The sequence below is a fragment of the Narcine bancroftii genome, chromosome 12 (assembly GCF_036971445.1).
Source record: "Narcine bancroftii isolate sNarBan1 chromosome 12, sNarBan1.hap1, whole genome shotgun sequence".
Lineage (NCBI taxonomy): Eukaryota > Metazoa > Chordata > Chondrichthyes > Torpediniformes > Narcinidae > Narcine > Narcine bancroftii.
The window spans coordinates 82,179,851-82,200,829 of NC_091480.1; the positions used below are offsets into that span (position 1 = coordinate 82,179,851).

General features: G+C 49.5%; 1 protein-coding gene across 1 annotated transcript in view; it reads right to left on the reverse strand.

The window, feature by feature from the left end:
- The window catches only part of cdk12 (cyclin dependent kinase 12), a 56,092-nt gene extending 40,479 nt beyond the window's left edge, over window positions 1–15,613 (reverse strand). The window contains exon 1 of the mRNA XM_069907209.1: window positions 14,054–15,613. Within this exon, the coding sequence (XP_069763310.1) occupies window positions 14,054–15,114 (1,061 nt within the window). The 5' untranslated portion in view covers window positions 15,115–15,613. The remainder of the gene's footprint in view (window positions 1–14,053) is intronic.
- Window positions 15,614–20,979: the final 5,366 nt, after the last annotated feature.

Consider the following 20,979-nt stretch of genomic DNA (forward strand, 5'->3'; position numbering starts at 1 on the left):
AAAGTTGCAGAGTAACTTCCCATCTTTTATATTCCACTCCCTGCTCAACAGTAAACGTGCCATATGGCTTCTTCACCACTCTATCTGTATTGGACGAACCCCCTCGATCTCTCTGTTTACCAACTTTCGTGTGCAACTTACTCATCATGCCTCTTGCAATAAGGGGTATATATCTATATTACAAACAACATTGGTCCCAGCACCATAGGTCAGATCAGAAAAGCATCCTTCCACCACTACCCTCTGCCTCCCTCACTGGGCCGCAGCCCCCCGCACATTCACGCATGCACACTCACAACCACTTGCAAATACACCTACATCGAGTCTGATGCACTAGTCCGAAGACATGCTTACATCTGCCCCACTTACTCCATTGTACCTGGATATACTGGGCACAGGCAGCACAGCAGCCTCAGTGATGCAAAACTCCCTTTATGCTTGTCTGCATCACAATAACCTGCAGTCTGCAATTTTAATGGGCATCCATCAGCTGCTTCTTCAAAAGATGGCTACTCTGCAAGTCAGCCAGAACAATGCTCTTGCTGAAGCAATGCCATTATCCAATCTTGCTGCACAGCCATACAAACCATCTCTACCTGTCTGTGTGTGAAACCCCTGCATCACCGCCATCACGATATGAGCAGTGTCCCTGTGACTGCATAACCTCTCCATTCCCTCTTCAGCTTTCCTTCATCTTTTCCTCTGATGTTTATTTTCTCTCAGCAGTCATAACAACATCAGCCCCTCGACAGTTGTGGACGAGACTGCAGTGGCAAAGTCAGTGGCAGAATCACCACTGCGGCAGACAGAAGGCCTGATCTCAGAGGCAAACTGCTGACATCCCTGCTAGCTAAGGAGAAGCTTCCACCAGGTCCTAGTGCCCCGCTTCTTAGGTCACAGAATTGTAATTGGGAGCTGTGTTCAATGTATTCTGAAGAGCACAGGGTGAGTGTGGTCTGCACTTAACAGAATGCTGAGGATGACCCGTTCCCACTGAAACCTCACTAAACAAAAAAAGAGTACTTCAAAATAAGGCCATTAAAAATAAATTAAAAACCATAATTTCTTTAACAGAGTGAGAAAACAGATTCGATGAGTCTCAAAAGCAAGGACTCTGAACACAGTCTTGTAGTAAATGATTTTATTAACAAAAGACGAGCGTGGGAAAGTGGTAGTGGGAAAAAAAACACATATGCACACAATTTACAGATGTGCAGGGATGAAACACACACACACACATATTGGCCTGCCTCAATACTTTATCCAGATCAGGATGATCTTCGTAGTACCATGAGTTCTCTATTTAATCAACAACAATGTTGATTAAATTTACATTTTAAATTTATTTTTTAAAATTTAAACATACAGCACGGTACAGGCCCTTCTGCCCCTTGAGCCCGTGCCACCCAATACCCCAATTAAATTACAACCCCCGCATATTTTGAAGGGTGGGAGGAAACTGGAGAATCCAGAGAAAACCCACGCAGACACGGGGAGAACGTATAAATTCCTTACAGACAGTGCCGGATTCAAGCCCGGGTCGCTGCCGCTGTAATAGCATTACACTAACCCTAATGTGCCACCAAGCCACCCATAAACCCTGGAACACCTGGACAGCAAAGTCACATACATCACGATGCTCCTTATTGATTATCAACTCCCCAAAACTAATCAGCAAACTGGGCCTCCACACCCCACTGTGCAATTGGATGCTGAATGTCCTCACTTCCAAACCCCCATCAGTGTGAGAACATCTCCTCCACAATCTCCATCAGCAGCGGAGCAGGACCATTTACAAATACGCTGATGATACCACCATATATATAAAAAGGGGAGGAGGGAAAGTGAAAACTTGGCTGAATGGTGTACTAACAACAACTTTTCACTCCATGCCATCAAAACCAAGGAGCTGATTGTAGACGTTAGGAAAGGAGAACCAAGAGATGTACGATCCAGTGATCATTGGGGGGAATCAGAGGTGGAGAGGGTGAGCAAATTTAAATTGCTGAGAGTCACCATCTTGGAGGGCCTTCACAATAGCATTAATTGTGAAGAAACCACCTCAGTGTGCCTCAACTTCCTCAGGAGTTTGCGGAGGTTCAGTATGTTTTCAGAAACCTTGAAAAACTTTTGGAGATGTGTAGTGGAAAGTGCTGACTGGCTGCATTGCGTCCTGGTGTCTGGGCACCAATATCCGAGTGGAAACCCCTGCAAAAGACAGCCACAGGCAAAACCTGCCACACCATCTAGAACATCTACATGGAATGCTGCCGTGAGAGAGCAGTAGCAATCATCAAGGAACCACACCACCAAGGTCATGCTCTATTCTCGCTTCTGCCATCAGCTAAGAGGTACTATGATTACTTGGGTGACAAAGATAAAAAATCAAAAACAGGTCATTCAGTCTTTACAGTTCATGCTGACCTGTGAACATGTGAATCCCAGATTCACATCCACTCTCCCAGGTTATACCACTGATCTACACCTCTACTTTCCAAGAGGTCTGATTGACATTGGCATGTCGTCGAATATTTATCAAACTTCTGCTGCTGTACTGGTTGAAGGAAGATGTGCCGGGCAAATATTTCAGTGGTGGGCGCCTGGAACGGGATGCGAGCAGTAGCGGCATTAAAGAGGCTTCTAGATAGGCATGTGACTATGAAAGGGATGGTGGAAAACTGACCGGTATCAGGTGCAAGGAGTAGAGCTTTAATTTGATTTGGACATCACATTTGGGACAGAGAGGTGGGCCAAAGGGCCTGTTCGTATATTGCACTCATACAAAAGCCAATTCATTTACCCATATGGGCTGGTACGAAAAAAGATTATATGTACTTGGGCCTGGGTCAGGGCAAGGTTGAGTCCAGGTTTTTGATACCCAGGCAGCTTTCTTTCTCACTATTTTGGTACCATTGGCAGATTCTTTAATCTGCTAAGGTTAGTGTAGCAGTTAGTACAATACTATTACAGCGCCAGCGACCCAGGTTCAAATCCACCACTATCCATAAAGAGTTTGTTTACTCCTCATTTCTTCATGGGTTTCCTCCTACCCTTTAAAACCTAGGGGAGGTTGAAGGTTGGATGCAATTGGGTGGGATGGACTTGTGGGCCGAAAGGGCCTGTTACCATGCTCTATGCCTAAAGAAATACTCCGAATGCAAGCTGAAAGCATCACAAATATAATTGCAATACAGAGATCTGCAAGCTCCAATGAATTGCAGTTATCTTTGAATGTTGCAGGGCAAGTTGAGAAGTGATACCAATATTTACAGATATAAAGTGCACGCCTTCCACTCAACCCTACCTTGGAGACTAGAAGGACTGAGGTGGACTATTCCATGGTTCTAAACATAACTGAATTTCTTCATTAAGGTGAAATGCTTAGAGCCTCAGGAGCATGTGATAGTACAGACCTATCACCAATGTATATAGTTACAGTATCGAGAGTGTAATGACTGTGCTTACAGCGATTGGCTGAGAGCTTAGCCACGCCTACTGTCTGGGCCTTAAAGGGTTGTGTCCCTAGCCAGGTCAGATCATTCTGGACTGGTCGGCCACCTGTGAAGAGCTCCTGTCTTTTGCTAATAAAAGCCTTGGTTTGGACCAACAAGTCTTTGGTCCTTTCGACGAGCTCTACAGGGCAGAACTGCCCTGAGGATCAGTATTTGGCCCCCAATGGTAATGCAGAGCATGGGATAAATTGTAAATTAGAGGGGCAAGTAAGAATGGCAGCGTGCTAAATATAATTCCCATACAGACTGGGCAATGCAATCATGTAGAGCACACATGTCAAACTCTGGCCCGCGGGCCAAATTTGGCCCGCGATATAATTATATTTGGCCCGCAAGATCATATTAAATATATAGAGTTGGCCCGCTGGCCGCCGCGCCAGTATAGCGCATGCACACTGAAGGTGAAAATGAAGACGCCAGAGGTGTGGAGGGATCTTAGAGTCCCGAATCCCGGGGATCGGAGCGCCGCACTCAGCCCGCCCGGCTCCTGGACACACAGACGCGGCTGGAGTTGGGGACCATCCTCGCTGGGTCTGCGCTTCAGTGGCGACGCCGGACCGAACGTCTCGTTGGCGATGCCTTCCCCCTCGCTCCGTGCGTGGCGGACCCTGCCTCCCGCTCCTTTTGTTGGAGACGAGCCCGGCGCTGTGAGATCGCAGTTTAATCCCTCTCCAACCATGGGAGGGGGGTGGGAGCAACGCGCTCTTCTCAGCCAATTCCTCCACCGCCCCGGACGCCGGCGTTTCAACAGGGGGTTCGGGTGCCTTCGTCAGGCGACCGACTTGTTGGTCCAAGACAAGGGGAGAGCGTACAAACTCCACACAGACAGCACCTGAACTCGGGTGAACGTGGAGCTCCGACCCCACGTTCCACATCAGGACTGTGTGTAAGATTGGGAGCAGTGAGACGGAAGCTTATTTTGTTCCTGTGATTTAAGCCTTTCTTGGGGTGGGGGGGGGGGGGTCCTTCTCTGACCACTTGCCTAACAATTAACCTAATCAGATGTGGAGTGACCACAATACTACAGTTCTCAACCTTTTTCTTTCCACTCGCGTCCCTGTGCCATTGGTGCTCTGTGATTAGTAAGGGATTGCTTAAGGTGGTCTGTGGGTGGAAAGAAAAAGTTTGAAGACCACTGCTTTAATCATCCCTCATTGACTTGTCATGTGCACGGTTTCAGACGCTAAAGGAAATGGGCCAATGTCAATGACAATGAAAGAGTTTATCCAAAACTATTATTAAACATTTCTTTTAATAAGAAAAAGTTTAATATTACATATGTTGAAAGAAGAGAAAACACGCAGATGTTGTTGAAAATTTTCAATAAATATTTAGTTCGGCCCTCGACTTAGTCTAAGTTTTTAATTTTGGCCCTCCGTGAATTTGAGTTTGACACCCCTGATGTAGAGGATTAATTGATTTGATTTCAGATTTATTGTCAGAGTACATAAATGATATCACATACAACCTTGAGATTCTTTTTCCTGCCTGAGGCAGAATTATCACTTATTCGTAGTGTAAAAAAAACTCTACTCAATGTATGCTTGTGAACAAATAAAGAAATGTAAACAAACTAACTGCAATACAGAGAGAAAAAAAAAAGCAATCAAGTGCAAAACTAAGAGTCCTTAAATTAGTGTTTGAGTCTGATGGTGCAGGCACAGCAGCTGTTCCTGAACCTGGAGGTGTGAGCTTTAGGGCAACCATTCCTCTTTCCTGATGACTGCAGCGAGAACAGAGCGTGGTGTGGATCCTTGATGATTGCTGCTGCTCTCTGATGGCAGTGTTCCCTGCAGATGTTCTCGATGGTGGGGAAGGTTTTGCCTGTAATGTCTGAGGCTTTGTGCTCAACGTATTGATGTCCCGATACCAGACCATGATGGAGTGCAGAAAGATGGGTTTGTGATCAGAGTGTTGAGGAACCAACGAGAGAATCGGTTGCTTTAGATGTCGTATTGAGAAATGAGGAAAGTTCAACAGCAGTTTTGCAGTTTTATAAGACATTCTTGAAACAAAGTGAGTGAAGAATGGGGAGGGATAACAAAAACTTGGTTTATGTACCCTGGAGTTTATAAAAAATGGTTTTGTATGCTTGAAGCATGTTGTCAATCTGCTGGATGTAGTTTGGTGCCCTGTATATGTAAGCCTGCCTGCATCTATCCTGACTAAGCATGCCCAGACCTAAGACAACATTTGCATAGTACCTACACTGAGTGCATGCTCAGGCATGCTTGGACTGGCCAAAACAGCTTGATTTGTGGGCAATATATGAATAGACTTAAAATATAACAGCAAATCACAAAAATTTCTTTTCTTTGGCTTGGCTTCGCGGACGAAGATTTATGGAGGGGGTAAAAGTCCACGTCAGCTGCAGGCTCGTTTGTGGCTGACAAGTCCGATGCGGGACAGGCAGACACGGTTGCAGCGGCTGCAGGGGAAAATTGGTGGGTTGGGGTTGGGTGTTGGGTTTTTCCTCCTTTGCCTTTTGTCAGTGAGGTGGGTTCTGCGGTCTTCTTCAAAGGAGGTTGCTGCCCGCCGAACTGTGAGGCGCCAAGATGCGCGGTTTGAGGCGTTATCAGCCCACTGGCGGTGGTCAATGTGGCAGGCACCAAGAGATTTCTTTAGGCAGTCCTTGTACCTTTTCTTTGGTGCACCTCTGTCACGGTGGCCAGTGGAGAGCTCGCCATATAACACGATCTTGGGAAGGCGATGGTCCTCCATTCTGGAGACGTGACCCACCCAGCGCAGCTGGATCTTCAGCAGCGTGGACTCGATGCTGTCGACCTCTGCCATCTCGAGTACTTCGACGTTAGGGATGAAAGCGCTCCAATGGATGTTGAGGATGGAGCGGAGACAACGCTGGTGGAAGCGTTCTAGGAGCCGTAGGTGGTGCCGGTAGAGGACCCATGATTCGGAGCCGAACAGGAGTGTGGGTATGACAACGGCTCTGTATACGCTTATCTTTGTGAGGTTTTTCAGTTGGTTGTTTTTCCAGACTCTTTTGTGTAGTCTATGTGGTAGGAAATTTTTCAGGTGATTTTCGTGATCAGCAGCCCAAAATCCGTAAAGTATACCCAGAAGTATTCAGTAAGCAAAATCTTCATTGTCCAGTGTAATCTTTTCTTTGCTTAATCAGACCTTTCCTGTAGTGTGATGACCAGAACAGGACACAATTCTCCATCTCGTCCTTATCCTCACATACAACTGGAACATGGCGTCCTTGGACTCTCATACTCAATGCCTCAGCTAATGAAAGCCAACACATCAAATGCCTTCTTCACCACCCTGTCTAACTCAGTCACTACAGGTTGTACCTCTTTAATCCAGTGATGTTGGGACCTAGCCATTGCTGGACCACAGAAAATACCAGAAAACAGAAATTGACCTCTAATGGAACCCCCCTATGTAAACACATCAAAGGTAGGACAAAGCTTAAAACAGGAAATAATACTGTAGGGCAGCACGGTTAGCGCAACATCTTTACAGCGCCAGTGATCAGGATGTTAGTACAAACTCCTTACAGACAGTGCGGGACTCAAACCCCGTTCCCAATCACTGGTGCTGTAAAGGCTGAATCTGCCACTGTTAGTACCATCTCCTTATAGTCAGTGCAGAACTTGAACCCTGGACCTGATCACTGGCGCTGTAAAGGTTAAATTTTCCGCTGTTAATACAAACTCCTAACAGATAGAGTGGGACTCGAACCCCACGGCAGATTCAACCTTTTCAGTACCAGCAATCGGGACTGGGGTTCAAGTCAAGCGTTGTAAGGAGTTTGTATTAATGGCAGCAAATTCAAACATACCGGACCATGGGAGTTGTGCTGGATAAGAAAGGTACAACCTGTAATTAATGTATTTGTACCTGTCTCTCTGTTTAACAAAGGGCACTGCCATTCAGAATGTATGTTTTGCCCTCACTGCTACCGTCAGGAAAGAGGTACGTGCCACAAGACTCACACCATCAGGTTCAGGAACAACTGCTCCCCCTCCACCCTCAGACTCCTCAACCACAAACTCAATCAAGGTCTCATTTAAGGACTCTTACTTAGTGTACTTTATTGATTTGTTTTCTCCCTGTATTCCACAGTCACTTAGTTTACAATCATTTGTTTACATGAGTACATTTTTTTTTTGCACTGCCAATAAATGGTAATTCTGCCTCACCCACAGGAAAAATAATCTTATGGTTGTCTGTGATGTCATAGAAAGAGACCCTTCATCCCTTTTAGTCTGTGCTGAACCATTTTTTTCCCTAGTCCCACTGACCTGCACCCAGTCCATAGCCCTCTATACCTCTCCCATCCATGTACCTGTCCAAATACTTCTTAAATGTTAAAATTGAGCCAGCATTCACCACTTCAAATAGCAGCTCGTTCCACAGATGACAATGAACAGAGGATGCAGCACTGATCCCTGCCACACACTATTGGTCACAGGCTCTAATCTGAGTACCGTATATACACGTGTAATAGTCGAACTTTGGGGACCAATTTCTAGGGAAAAATTTAGGGGGTCAACTAATACATACATACTGCTTTTGACCCCGATAAGTACCTGTGATGTTTGGGGTGTCAGGACCTTCGATGGGCAGGCAGCCGCTAGGACTAGGTGATGTCCGTGTTTGAGGCATTGGGAGCTTGGATGGGCGGGTGGCTGGGGCCTAAGCAAGAGTCTTTGGCCGGGGTCTAGGCGAGAGTCTGGGGCAGGGGCCTAAGCGAGTTTGTGGTCGGGGCAACGGGAGCTCCAGAGGGCAGGTGGTCAGGACAGACAATAGAGGGATTGACGACCACCCACTGACTCCAAACCAATTGTTTAACCAATTAGTCAGCTCAGACTGGACCCCATTTTGTGCCTACCCATCCGTAGAAGACCATTCAGCTATGCTGGCTCTCAGATTAATTCCCTTTTCCAAGACCCTTGATTTTCTCACGCCCCAGCTATTCCATTGACAACACCAAGTGACCCAGCAAACAGCTGCCCTGGACACTGCTTGGTTCTGCCAGGAGCACAAGGGCATTCACCGAAACAAGTGATGCAGGGACAATGCCTGGTTTTGTTCATGGGGAGGGAAATGAGGGCCACCTCAGGGCATATCCAACCTTGGTCAGTTGATGAGGTGAGGAGCTGAGTCAATGACAAAGAAGCAGTGTTTGAAGTGGGGCCTGAAAATAAAGGCAGCACTATGAGGTTGGTGGACCCTCCCCCAGATCAGCACTTCTGCCAGTCCCATTCTCCCCTGCCATTATTCCATCCACTTTTTGTTCTGTATCCACACCTTAGCTGACATAAGAACGTCCTTCCTGCTCTTCCCCTGCTCCATGCTTTTGAATTTTACATCCAAAATGTTAAAAATCAGTGTTCTCTGAACATTCCCATCTCGATGCTTTGTCACGTCCAACCAATCTTAGAGATTTTCAAGATTACCAGGAAAGTAGTGCTGTTGGTCAAAATGGTTCAGTCTCTCAGCATCCAGGATGAGGTAGTAAACTGGATTAGTTATTAGCCTTGTGGGAGAAACCAGAGAGTGGTAGTAGATGATTGAAGGCCTCTGAATCGTGGTATGTCTCAGGGATCAGTGCTGGGTCTATTGTTTGTTATCCACATCAATGAACTGGATGATAAATGTGGTTAACTGGATCAACACATTTGTCGATGACCCTAAGAACGGGAGTGTACTGGCCCATGGACTCCTGGTCGATATTCGAGGTAGGCAACTGGTAGATGCCCGTATCTTCCAATCCGTTCGCCTCAACACCTCCTGCACAGAGCAGCCGCAGATGACCACGGTCAGCAACCCAAGGACGAGTTTCAGCGTATCCTGCACGAGTTCCCGTCCATCCTCAAGCCGCAGTTCTCCACCGTCTGACCATGCCACGGGGTGTTTCATTACATCCCCACCCAAGGCCTGCCGGTCCACTCCAAGGCATGCCGCTTCCTGCCGGATAAGCTCCAGATAGCAAAGGAAGAGTTCTCGCATCTGCAGGAGCTGGGGATCATTCAACGCTCTGACAGTCCTTGGGCCTCACCACTCCACCTGGTCCCGAAAGCCTCCGATAGCTGACGCCCCTGCGGAGATTATCTACGGCTTAACGATGTGACGGTACCTGACCGTTACCCGATCCCTCACATCCAGGACTTTACGGCCAACCTGCATCACCAAATCCCTGTGCACCCCGAGGACATACCCAAAACAGCCATCATCACCCCCTTCAGCTCGTTCGAGTTCCTACGCATGCCGTTCGGGCTCAAGAACGCCGGCCAGACCTTCCAGCACCTTATGGACACAGTGGGCAGGGATTTGAATTTCGTATTCATTTACATGGACGACATCCTTGTTGCCAGCAGAGACTGGACACAACACAAGTCTGACCTGCGCACCCTCTTCTCCCGACTGGCCGACTTCGGCCTAACGATCAATCCGGCCAAGTGCCAGTTAGGAAAGATTCCATGCAGTTCCTGGGCCATACCATCACAGCCAAAGGAGCCACACCTGCCGCTATGAAGGTTACTGCAATCAGGGAGTTCCCACGCCCAGACAACCGCAAGGGGCTACAGGAGTTCGCGGATATTGTCAATTTCTATAACCGCTTCATTCCAGGCACTGCGCGCATCATGCAGCCGCTCTTCGCCCTCATCGCGGCCAAAGACAAGACACTCCCTGGACTCCAGAGGCCAGCAGGGCATTCGAAGTCACGAAAGATGCCCTCGCAAAGGCTATCCTGCTCGTCCACCCATGCAGCGACCTGCAAATTGGCGCTCTCCGTCGATGCCTCTGCCATAGCCATCGGCGCCGTCCTGGAGCAGCAGGTTAAAAGACAGTGGAAACCACTGGCATTCTTTAGCTGACTTCTTCGCCGCCAGAGCGCAAGTATAGCGCTTCCGATCGTGAGTTGCTGGGCATGTACCTGGCAGTGCGTCATTTCCACTATTTCTTGGAGGAGGCCTTTCACCATTTTTACTGACCACAAACCCCTCACTCAGGCGCTCGCTATGGCAAGAGATCCCTGGTCGGCTTACCAACAGCATCATCTCTCCTTCATGTCGGAGTTGATCACTGACATACAGCACAAGGCGGGGAAAGACAATGTGGTCGCCAACGCACTCTCACGACCAGCCATTTGTGTGCTGACACTCGGCCTCGATTTTGACCAGCTCTCCCGGGACTAGAAGTCCGACAAGGAGACGCGGGCCTCCAGGACTGCCATCATGGCCTGCGGTTCCAGGACCTCCCAACTCCTCACGGTGAGGGCACCGTCCTGTGCGATGTCTCCATGGGCACCCAGCGACCAATGGTTCCCCAGCAGTGGCACAGGCAAGTCTTCCACCATATCCATGACCTTTCCCACCCTTCCATCAGCTCCACGGTCCGTATGGTGGCAGAATGTTTCATCTGGCACGGGCTTCGGAAGTAGATTGCGGACTGGGCCAGAACCTGCACCCATTGCCATCTTTCAAAGGTATACAGGCACACCAGAGCTCCCATACAAGATTTTGAACACGTCCGGGAACGGTTCAGCCACATACATGTGAACATCGTCGGACCCTTACCCGTTTCCCAAGGTAACCATTACCTTTTCACAGTGGTAGACTGCACCACTCGTTGGCCCAATGCCAGATGCCTCCACGGACTCCTGCTCCTGAGCGCTTTTGAGCGGTTGGGTTGCCCGGTTCGGTGTCCTGAACCACCTAACCAGTGATCGGGGCGCCCAGTTCACCTCTGCGCTCTGGGCACAGCTTGCCAACAGGCTGGGGACCGAGCTACATCACACCACAGCCTATCACCCACAGGCCAGTGGGCAAGTCGAGCGAGTGCACCACCACCTTATGTCAGCACTTATGGCCCGCCTCACCGGCCCCAATTGGGTGGACGAGCTGCCCTGGGTGCTCCTGGGCATCCGCTTGACACCCAAAGAAGACCTATGGGCATCATCAGCCGAGCTGGTCTACAGTGCATCGCTAGCCCTACCCGGTGAGTTCGTCAATGCACCTCACAACCCCTAGCAGTCACCGCATGGTCTACTTCCCCGCCTCTGGGCCCAGTTGGACTCCTTCACACCCCCACCGCCGCCTAGACATGGCATATGGGTCTCTTATGTCCCCAGCAAGCTTCATTCTGCAGAGTACATTTTTATCAGGCGGGGCCCGTCCACAGCACCTGTACAAAGACCGTACGAAGGGCTGTACAAAGTCATCCAGCGTTCAGGATCCACTTTCACACTGGACATCGGTGGTAAGAGGGAACTGTTTATGGTGGACAGGTTAAAGCCAGACCACCTCGACCCCACCAAACCAGTAGTTGTGGCCTAACCCAAGAAGCGAGGCCGCCCGGCAAAAAAGGACATTGGCGCCGCTTCTGGAGGGAGGCTATGTGGCGGTATGTCCTTAGGCAGGCGAACCAGCCCCACTTGTCACGCATGCGGCAGGGCAGCCGGCCAAAATGGCGGCAACGGGGGTTTCCTCCCGACCTCGGCACCAGGCTCAGAAGCCCACTCTTGGGGACACACTTAACACCCCGGGGACGTCGAGGCCCCCCAGCGCAATTCTCAGCCAGGTCTGGGCTGGGAGTATAAGACCAGCCAAGCAGCCTGCAATAAATCAGATTTTGCTCACTGAACTCAACCCATCTGGTTGTATGATCCTTCAGTTAGCAGTGTAGCCGCCACTACACATAACCAGGCCACCCTCCTCTTGTGCCACCTTTAGTCTGCACTTCCTCCTTTCCACCAACATTTACACTTCAAGTGTCTTTTATTCCAATACTTACAGCAAGGAAATTTATTCTCATCCAATTTGGAGAGTTAGACAAGAGGTCTGTTCCCCCTTCTGCCCTCAGTACACTTCTACCTGCCTCCCAGCAGTATTGTCCTGATCTCCATTCTGATCTGCCCATGCACTGCATTTCTGAGCTCCAGGGGTATTCAGCCCCGAACCACCTCATCAAGAAATATCTAGACCACCGGTTCCCCTGGCTGAATAAAACTTCCTGACCTGCTCTGATCTCTCTCAAGTTCATTGACTGTAACACCCGAACTCTGCCTCCACCCCAGAAATGAGCCCCCACTCCAAACACTAATCCCACCTCTAAAGACTGTCCACATCCCCAAACAGTGACCCCCCCACCTCTAGAAACCATCCTCCACCCCCTCAAACACCCTGGGCCCCCCCACTCCGGTCTCCATCCTTCTCCCCTTCTGAATGCATGTTTCACAGGGGATGAGTAAATCAGAGACAAATGACTGGCCCCAGATGGTGGAGTGGAACCTGGGAAAGGAGGAAGATGCACCAGGAGGGGAACTTGTTTTGGTGAAGGCCGTTCTCTCCTGCCACCACTCAGAGCCCCACTCGGCTGTGACTGGGAGAGCAGGGTCTCCGGCACCCCATGGAAGAGGCGAGGCCGTGAGAGGCTGTCAGAATGGTCGCCGTGCTTCAATCACAGCCTGCTGATCCAGGCCTCACCCCCTGGCACAGTCAGCCCCAGGCTCTCACCACCATCAGAACCAGCTCCTGGGCACCATGACCTTGCACAGTTCCAGTCAAACCAGTGGCCCACTCCTCTCTATGTGAACTGTGTTTATTCTGCAATAAAACAGTGCTTGTGCTACTTCCACATCCCCCCCCACCCCCCCGCCCCGAGGTATCTAACCTCATTCCTCTAACGCTGGCAGCAGGCAGAGAAAAGAGCGCCTCTCCCTCTCACTTCCCTTAACATCACACCAAGTAAATTCCCCTCTGCTGTGTCTGCCGCCCTGCCTGTCAGGCCTGTTCCCTGCCTGAGGATGGGCCCAGAGCAGCTCATGGTGCCTCAGGGCAAGTCTGACCAGGACTTAAATTTAGACATACAGCAGAGTAACAGGCCCTTTCAGCTTATGAGTCCTTGCTGCCCAATTACACCCGATTAATCTACAAACTCCAGTATGTGTTTTTAAAGTACTAGGACTTTCCACTGTATTCGTATGATCTGCTGTGCCTGTCGTAACTGGGCGACCGGTCTCTGCTGTAAGGGCTTGATGATCTCTGCCTTCTGGCATAAGGACTTGCAGCACCAGGATTTTTAATCAGACAGCACTGTAACAGGCCAATTTAGCCCTACGAGTCTGTGTTGCCCAAATTACACCCCACTAACCTACACCCGGTATGGTTTTTTTTTGAAGGGTGGGAGGAAACCGGAGCCACCAGAGAAAAACCATGCATAAACGGGGTGAACAAACAAACTCCTTAAAGAGAACGCACTGCGCTATCCGCTACACTAACTGATTTCTCCCTGCCACAATATTAAGACCACTCACCTTGCCCGAGGTTCCAATGACCCCCAAACCCCTTGGATGTCCAGAATTTCCCAATGTCCCATGAGAAAGGGCTCTATTCTCCCAACTATCGCCCAATCATGCACATTTTAACCTCTATTAGCCCCTTGCTTCAACCACGAACGTTCTTTGGTCACTGACTGCTTCCACCCATGTTACAGACAGCATCACCTGACCACAGCATAACAGAAAGGCCCAAGCCCATCCCAGACAAAGAGAAAAGTTGGTACTGTACCTGGTCACTGGGCTCTGGCTGAATGACCTCCTGGTGTTGTAGGGGCTGAGTGAACGCCTCCGGCTGTAGGGACTTGGCGACCTCCCACTGTATTCATACGAGCTGCTGTGCCTGTCATAACTGGGTGACCGGTGTCTGCTGTAAGGGCTTGATGATCTCTGCCTTCTGGCATAAGGACTTGGTGATCGTGCATTATATCCAGCATGATAGGCTGCAGGCTCCCGAGAACCATAGTACGGCGGACTGAGGGACTGTTTCCGAACAGAATCACCAGGACTTCGCCGGTAACCATCGTAAGTCCGTGATCTATACACAGGGCTAGCATCGTATCCTTTACTGTAGGTCCCAAAAGGGCTGTCTTCCCGAGTTGGACTGGAAGAACGCTTCCGTCTCGGGCTCCCACCTTTCCTTTTTGGGCTGGGAGATGTCCGATAGCCCCGAGGAGTTTCCTTGATTTTTTTCTGGCTCCTTAGCCGCTCCTTATGAGCTGATCGCTGCTCTTTCTTCCCCCTCTCTTTGGACGATTTAGCAGACTTTGCATCCTTGCTGCTGTGCTTCACAATTGGTGATTCTCTCCCCTTCTTTCCACTGCCTTCATCCTCAACCACCTGTCTTTTAGATGAAGTCCTCTCTCTGCTGGCACTAGACTTGCCAGACTCCAGCTTCCTGCCCCGGTCCTTAACCCTCTCTGCCTCCTTCGATTTGTGGTGTTCCTTAACCCGTTTGTGCAGATGGTGGTGGTGATGCTTGTGGACTTTCACTGCTTTGTCCGAGCTTGTCCGTTCCTCCTTCTCCCTGCGCTCAGAGCGGACGGTGACCACGGAGAAGGCATCAGAGTCCGAGCTGATGTCGTCGTACTCCACCAGAGACTTCACCTTGGCGAGCGGCGGTTGCGCGGCCGCCCCCGGCGAGTCCCGGCTGCGCTTGGTCCGGTGCCGCCTGTGCCTGGATGCCGCTTTACGCCGCTCTCTGCCGCTGCCGCTGCCACTGGTGCCGGGCTGAAGGGAGCCCAGGCAACCGCCTCCATCCGCCTTGGTCCCGGCTCTCTCCGAGCCTGGCATCCCACAAAACAAAAAGCGAGAAAATTAAAGGTAAAGTGTGCCAGCAGCCCTGCTCCTCTGCCTCAACATTCACCCCAAGTGTTCCTTTTCTTCCATAACCTTTACTCTGCCTCTGGCACCAACTTTAGTTTGAGGCACAAGAACTAGTGCCTGGGGTTTGGATCTCTTTCCTGGCAATGTTTTGGCTCCTGAAGATTTTTTACAGGATTGGCGCCGTGCCCAAACATGAAAAACTTATTTTATTTCGTTCTGAGATGAGTTCGAGTCCGGCAAAATTGGATTAACGAACGCAGAAAAACTTGATTCTGGCATTTAAGTTTTTATCAATAATATCGCAGTGATTCACGCAAATGACTCTATCAGCGTGTATATAGGACATTCTGCACTAGGGTTAGAAGCCCTGAACCCCTCTGTGGCCGGTACTCAGACCGATGGAGGCGGATTGCTGGCAGCAGCCTGCGCTCGGCTTTGGAAACACCGACGCCATTGCGGCTTCAGTACCGCTTTGGCCGGAAATACAGAATTTCGAAAGGTCAAACATATACTTCCGGAACGCTCCCTTCACTCACGGCACCAATCGGGCCGCTGTACTTCATCCAGGGCGGCAGAGGGCGATGTCTCCCCCCCACCCCGCCCCCCCCACCCCCGCTCTGACCTGCCGCTGAAATTCATCCCGGGCGGCAGAGGGCGATATCGGCGCTCCGACTTGCCGCTGTCCTGGACCCCAGGCAGCAGAGAGGGTGGTCACCGCAGGGAAGAGACGCAGTACCTCATCTCGGGCGGCAGAGGGCGGTTATGGCCTTGCTGGAGGACTCAGCCGGTGTCGCAGCGACCAGTGGAGGACTTCCTCAAAGAATAAGCAAAAAAAACCCCCAGGAATTCACAAAACAGAGTCAGGGCTGGATGGGGGGGAGAAATCCAGACTTTTATGTATATGTCTTAATATTTAATCTAACCTATTTATGTAAACGTGCTGCGTGGTCCTGGAGGACCGCTGTCTTGTCATCACCATGAGGCCATGGTCTGAGCGGTAAATAAAGGCCAACCAACCCAACAAATTGGACATGATGAGGGGTAATAGGGTAAAAATTGGTCTCGTCTGTGAGATGGGGAAAGGGGAGACGGAGCTTTAGCAAAAGCTGGAGAAGTCGAGGTCAACATTGTCCGGGCGGAGGGGGCCCAGTCGGAAAATGAGGTGTTGCCCCTCCACCTTGTGGGTGGTCTCAGTCTGGCAAAGTGACCTCCGATGTAGATGAGAGCACTTTGGCTCTGTCTGCGGCGGTAGCACGGATCTCCCAGTGGCCACCTACTTCAGTTCTCCTTCCTATTCCCATGCTAACATGTCTCTCCGTGGTCTCATTCCCTGCCCGATTGAGGCCACCCATCAATCGGAGGAACAGCACCTCATCTTCCAACTGGGCACCCTCCAACCAGGTGGAATTAACGTCAGGTTCTCTGGCTTTCGTTAAACCCCCCCCCCCCCCACTTCTTCCCTTGTCTCCTTCTCCTATCTCTGTCTCTCCATTCCGTCTCCTTTCGTATAGGCATGATAAATTCTTACCTCGTCCATTATCATATCCAATTGACACCTTTTGTTGGTCAAGTTGCCTTTATTTATTGTCACACCACGCTCTCACGGTCTGGATTTCTTCCTGAACTGTCTGAATTCTGAGACTTTCTGAGATTTCCTGCTTCTGGCTGAGGCCCGAAACATCAGCAATATATATCTTTGTCTCCTACTGATGCTGAAAAGACCAGCTGAGTTCCTCCAGCATTTTGGTGTGTTTTTACTAAAATCACTGCATCTGCAGACATTTGTGCTTCACTCAGAGGAGGGTGATACCCCTATACGGATCAGCCTCAGTTCCTCATCCCAGGCAGTAGAGGACAATGTCCCCTCTCTGACCAACTGCAGTACTGATGGTGCAGTGTGTCGACATGGACCCACAAGAGCACCTTCCTGCAGCACCACCTCTGCAGTAACGCTGGCTGTACACTGGGGGCGTCAATGATGGAGTAGGCGGAGTCATTTAAGGAGTAGCCAATGAGAGTATAGAGCCAGAAAGCTCCAGTGAGGGGATAGGACAAGGATGAGGTCATTGACCCTTGGGCAGAAAGGTCAGTGACCTTGGGTGGAGAGAGAGGTGATCAGTCCCATCAAAAAGCAAAAGAAAAAAATGGTGGCATGGTTGGTGCAGTGATTGGGACCAGGGTTCAAATCCCAAGCTGTCTGTAAGGAGTTTGTAGGCTCTCCCCATATCTGTGTGGGTTTTCCCCAGTTGGCCCTGTATCCTCCCACGATTCAAAATATACTGGGGGTGTAGATTAATGAAAGACCCCAACAATGAAGACGCTGTTTACATCCGGTACCGCACGGATGGCAGTCTCTTCAATCTGAGGCGCCTGCAAGCTCACACCAAGACACAAGAAAAACTTGTCCGTGAACTACTCTTTGCAGACGATGCCGCTTTAGTTGCCCATTCAGAGCCAGCTCTTCAGCGCTTGACGTCCTGCTTTGCGGAAACTGCCAAAATGTTTGGCCTGGAAGTCAGCCTGAAGAAAACTGAGGTCCTCCATCAGCCAGCTCCCCACCATGACTACCAGCCCCCCCACATCTCCATCGGGCACACAAAACTCAAAACGGTCAACCAGTTTACCTATCTCGGCTGCACCATTTCATCGGATGCAAGGATCGACAATGAGATAGACAACAGACTCGCCAAGGCAAATAGCGCCTTTGGAAGACTACACAAAAGAGTCTGGAAAAACAACCAACTGAAAAACCTCACAAAGATAAGCGTATACAGAGCCGTTGTCATACCCACACTCCTGTTCGGCTCCGAATCATGGGTCCTCTACCGGCACCACCTACGGCTCCTAGAACGCTTCCACCAGCGTTGTCTCCGCTCCATCCTCAACATCCATTGGAGCGCTTTCATCCCTAACGTCGAAGTACTCGAGATGGCAGAGGTCGACAGCATCGAGTCCACACTGCTGAAGATCCAGCTGCGCTGGATGGGTCACGTCTCCAGAATGGAGGACCATCGCCTTCCCAAGATCGTGTTATATGGCGAGCTCTCCACTGGCCACCGTGACAGAGGTGCACCAAAGAAAAGGTACAAGGACTGCCTAAAGAAATCTCTTGGTGCCTGCCACATTGACCACCGCCAGTGGGCTGATAATGCCTCAAACCGTGCATCTTAGCGCCTCACAGTTTGACGGGCAGCAACCTCCTTTGAAGAAGACCGCAGAGCCCACCTCACTGACAAAAGGCAAAGGAGGAAAAACCCAACACCCAACCCCAACCAACCAATTTTCCCCTGCAACCGTGTCTGCCTGTCCCGCATCGGACTTGTCAGCCACAAACGAGCCTGCAGCTGACGTGGACTTTTTACCCCCTCCATAAATCTTCGTCCGCGAAGCCAAGCCAAAGAAAGAAATTGGGCAGCATGAACTTAGGTCTAAATTTTTTTTAAAATGTTTGGATCAAGAATATAACAATTGCAGGTATGGATGAGGAAATCCAAAAGGCTCATTTGGCATGCAGGATTCAAAAATCCCAAGGCATTTTATGCATCAATTACAAACAAGGCAACTTTGGTGAGGAGGGAACCTCTGAAGAGCAAAGGAAGGAATTTATGCTGAAGTGGACGAGATACCAAATTAATACTCTTTGCTGGAGTTTTGACATGGACGATGAAAGGAAGTGTAATGTGGAGAATGTTAATGATTTAGGGGATTACGACATACAAGTCCCTTGAACCTGATGGGACATATCCCTGATTATTGAAAGAGGAAAGTGAAGAGACTACTGGGGTGTTTGCAAAGATCTTTGCCTCCTCATTGGTGAGGGAAGATCCCAAAGAACTAGAGACCAGCTAATGTTGTACTAGAAGGGAAATAGGGATAATCCAGGCAGTTGAGCCTCACATCAGTGGTCAGGAAGTTATTGGCGAGGATACTTAGGGATAGGAGTTACACTATTTGGAAAGTCATGGTAAGATTAGGGGCAGTCAACATGTGTTACCAATTTGAGATTTTTTTTGTGGAGATTATGATTGATGAGGGTAGGGCAGTGAATGCATACATGAACTTTTAAAGGCATTTGACAAGGTCTCCCATGGGTCAGAAGCTTCAGATGCACAGGATCCAAGGTGTGTTGATAGTTTGTACACAGATTTGGCTGGTCCACAAGAAAACAGGGCAGTGGCAGAGAGGTGTTATTCTCTGAAGGCCTGTGACCAGTGTTGTTTTGTATGGATCAGAGATGGGGCTCCTCTTGTTTGTGGATGTATATAAATGACTTGGATGAAAAAGTAGGTGAATGGGTTACAATAAAAGTCCAAAAAGCCACCTGCCAGAAATCAGGATCACTCGAGTAGTTGGACTTTTAGACCATTCTCAGCTTTTGAATTGTGTGCGTGCAGGGCTTGCATTGCAATGTGTGCATTGTGTGTGCATGCATTTGATAGTTGCAAGTTTTGCATGTGTGCATGCATTGTGTAAGCACCACAGATGTACTGCCCAAAAATCTGGAAAATCTAAAAATCCATTCCAACTCAATCCCTGAACAGGCTGGAATTTAAGACTTTTACTGTACTTAGTTTGCAGGTCATACAAATATCCGAGGAGTTGCGGACAGTGGAGAGGGTTATCGAAGAATGCAATCAATTACAGATGTGGGCAGTAAAATGCAGATTGAGTTTAATCTGGACATATGTGAGGTGCTGCACTTTGGGAGGTCAAATGTAAGGGGAATATGCACAGTTCACGGCAGGGCTCTGAAAAGCAATAATGTGCAGATGGATCTGGGGAGGTCCAGGCCCATAGCTCATTGAACGTAGCCATGCAAGTAGGAAGGGTGGTAAAGCAGGTGTGTGGGTGTGCTTGGCTTCATTGGGTGGGGCCTTGAATGTTAACATGACGAGGTCATGTTGCAACTATTTAAAACTTTGGTCAGGCTACAGTTGGAATACTTTATGTAGTTCTGGTCACCACATTACAAGAAGGATGCAGAGGTTTGCGAAAGGATACAGAAGTTAACCAGGATGATGCCTGGTTTAGGGAGTATGAGTTGTGGGGGAGAATTTGGACAAACTTGTGTTGGAATGTTGGAGGCTGAGAGCCGGATGTTTGAAAGATCATGAAATTTATAAAACTACACATACCCTACCACGTCTCTGTTTATTTGTCACATTATAGTCAATACAGTAAGAAGGGTTCTTGTGCGAGCAGTCTAACGTGTCATCTCTAGCTTTCATACAGCCATGTAAAGAGCACAATTGACAGAGTATGGAATTACAATGACAAGGGCAGCATGAGAGTACTGTTTTGGGGTTCATTCAGGAGCCTGAAGCTGCAGGGGAAAAAAATTGTCTTTAACCTGTTGGTGCGCTCTTTCAGATTCTTAATTCTCCCTGTGGGGAGGAGGGAGAAGAGAGTGTCTGGGGTGTGGTGGGTCAGCTACCTTTCCTGGACAATGGGAAATGAGGATGGTGTCCATGGGGAGGCAGGAAGTTTGCGTGATGTTCTGAGCTGCATTCACAGCCTTCTGTAGCTTCTGCCGACCTTGAGTAGAGGAGCTCCTGTGCCACACACTGATGCATCCAGCAAATCTGCTCTTGATGGTGCCCCTGTGAAGGTTATTGAGGGACAGCGGGGACACTGAGCTTCCTTGGTCAGGTCATTGGAGATACTTATTCCCAAGAACTTGAAGCTTATCGACTCTTTTGGCTTCAGCACCATCAATGTGGACAGGGGTGTGGACTCTGCCCCCTCTCCTGAAGTCACCGTTCATCTACTTCATCATAGTGATGTTGAGAGAAAGGACGTTATCTTGGCACCACGCAATTGGACTTTCAGTCT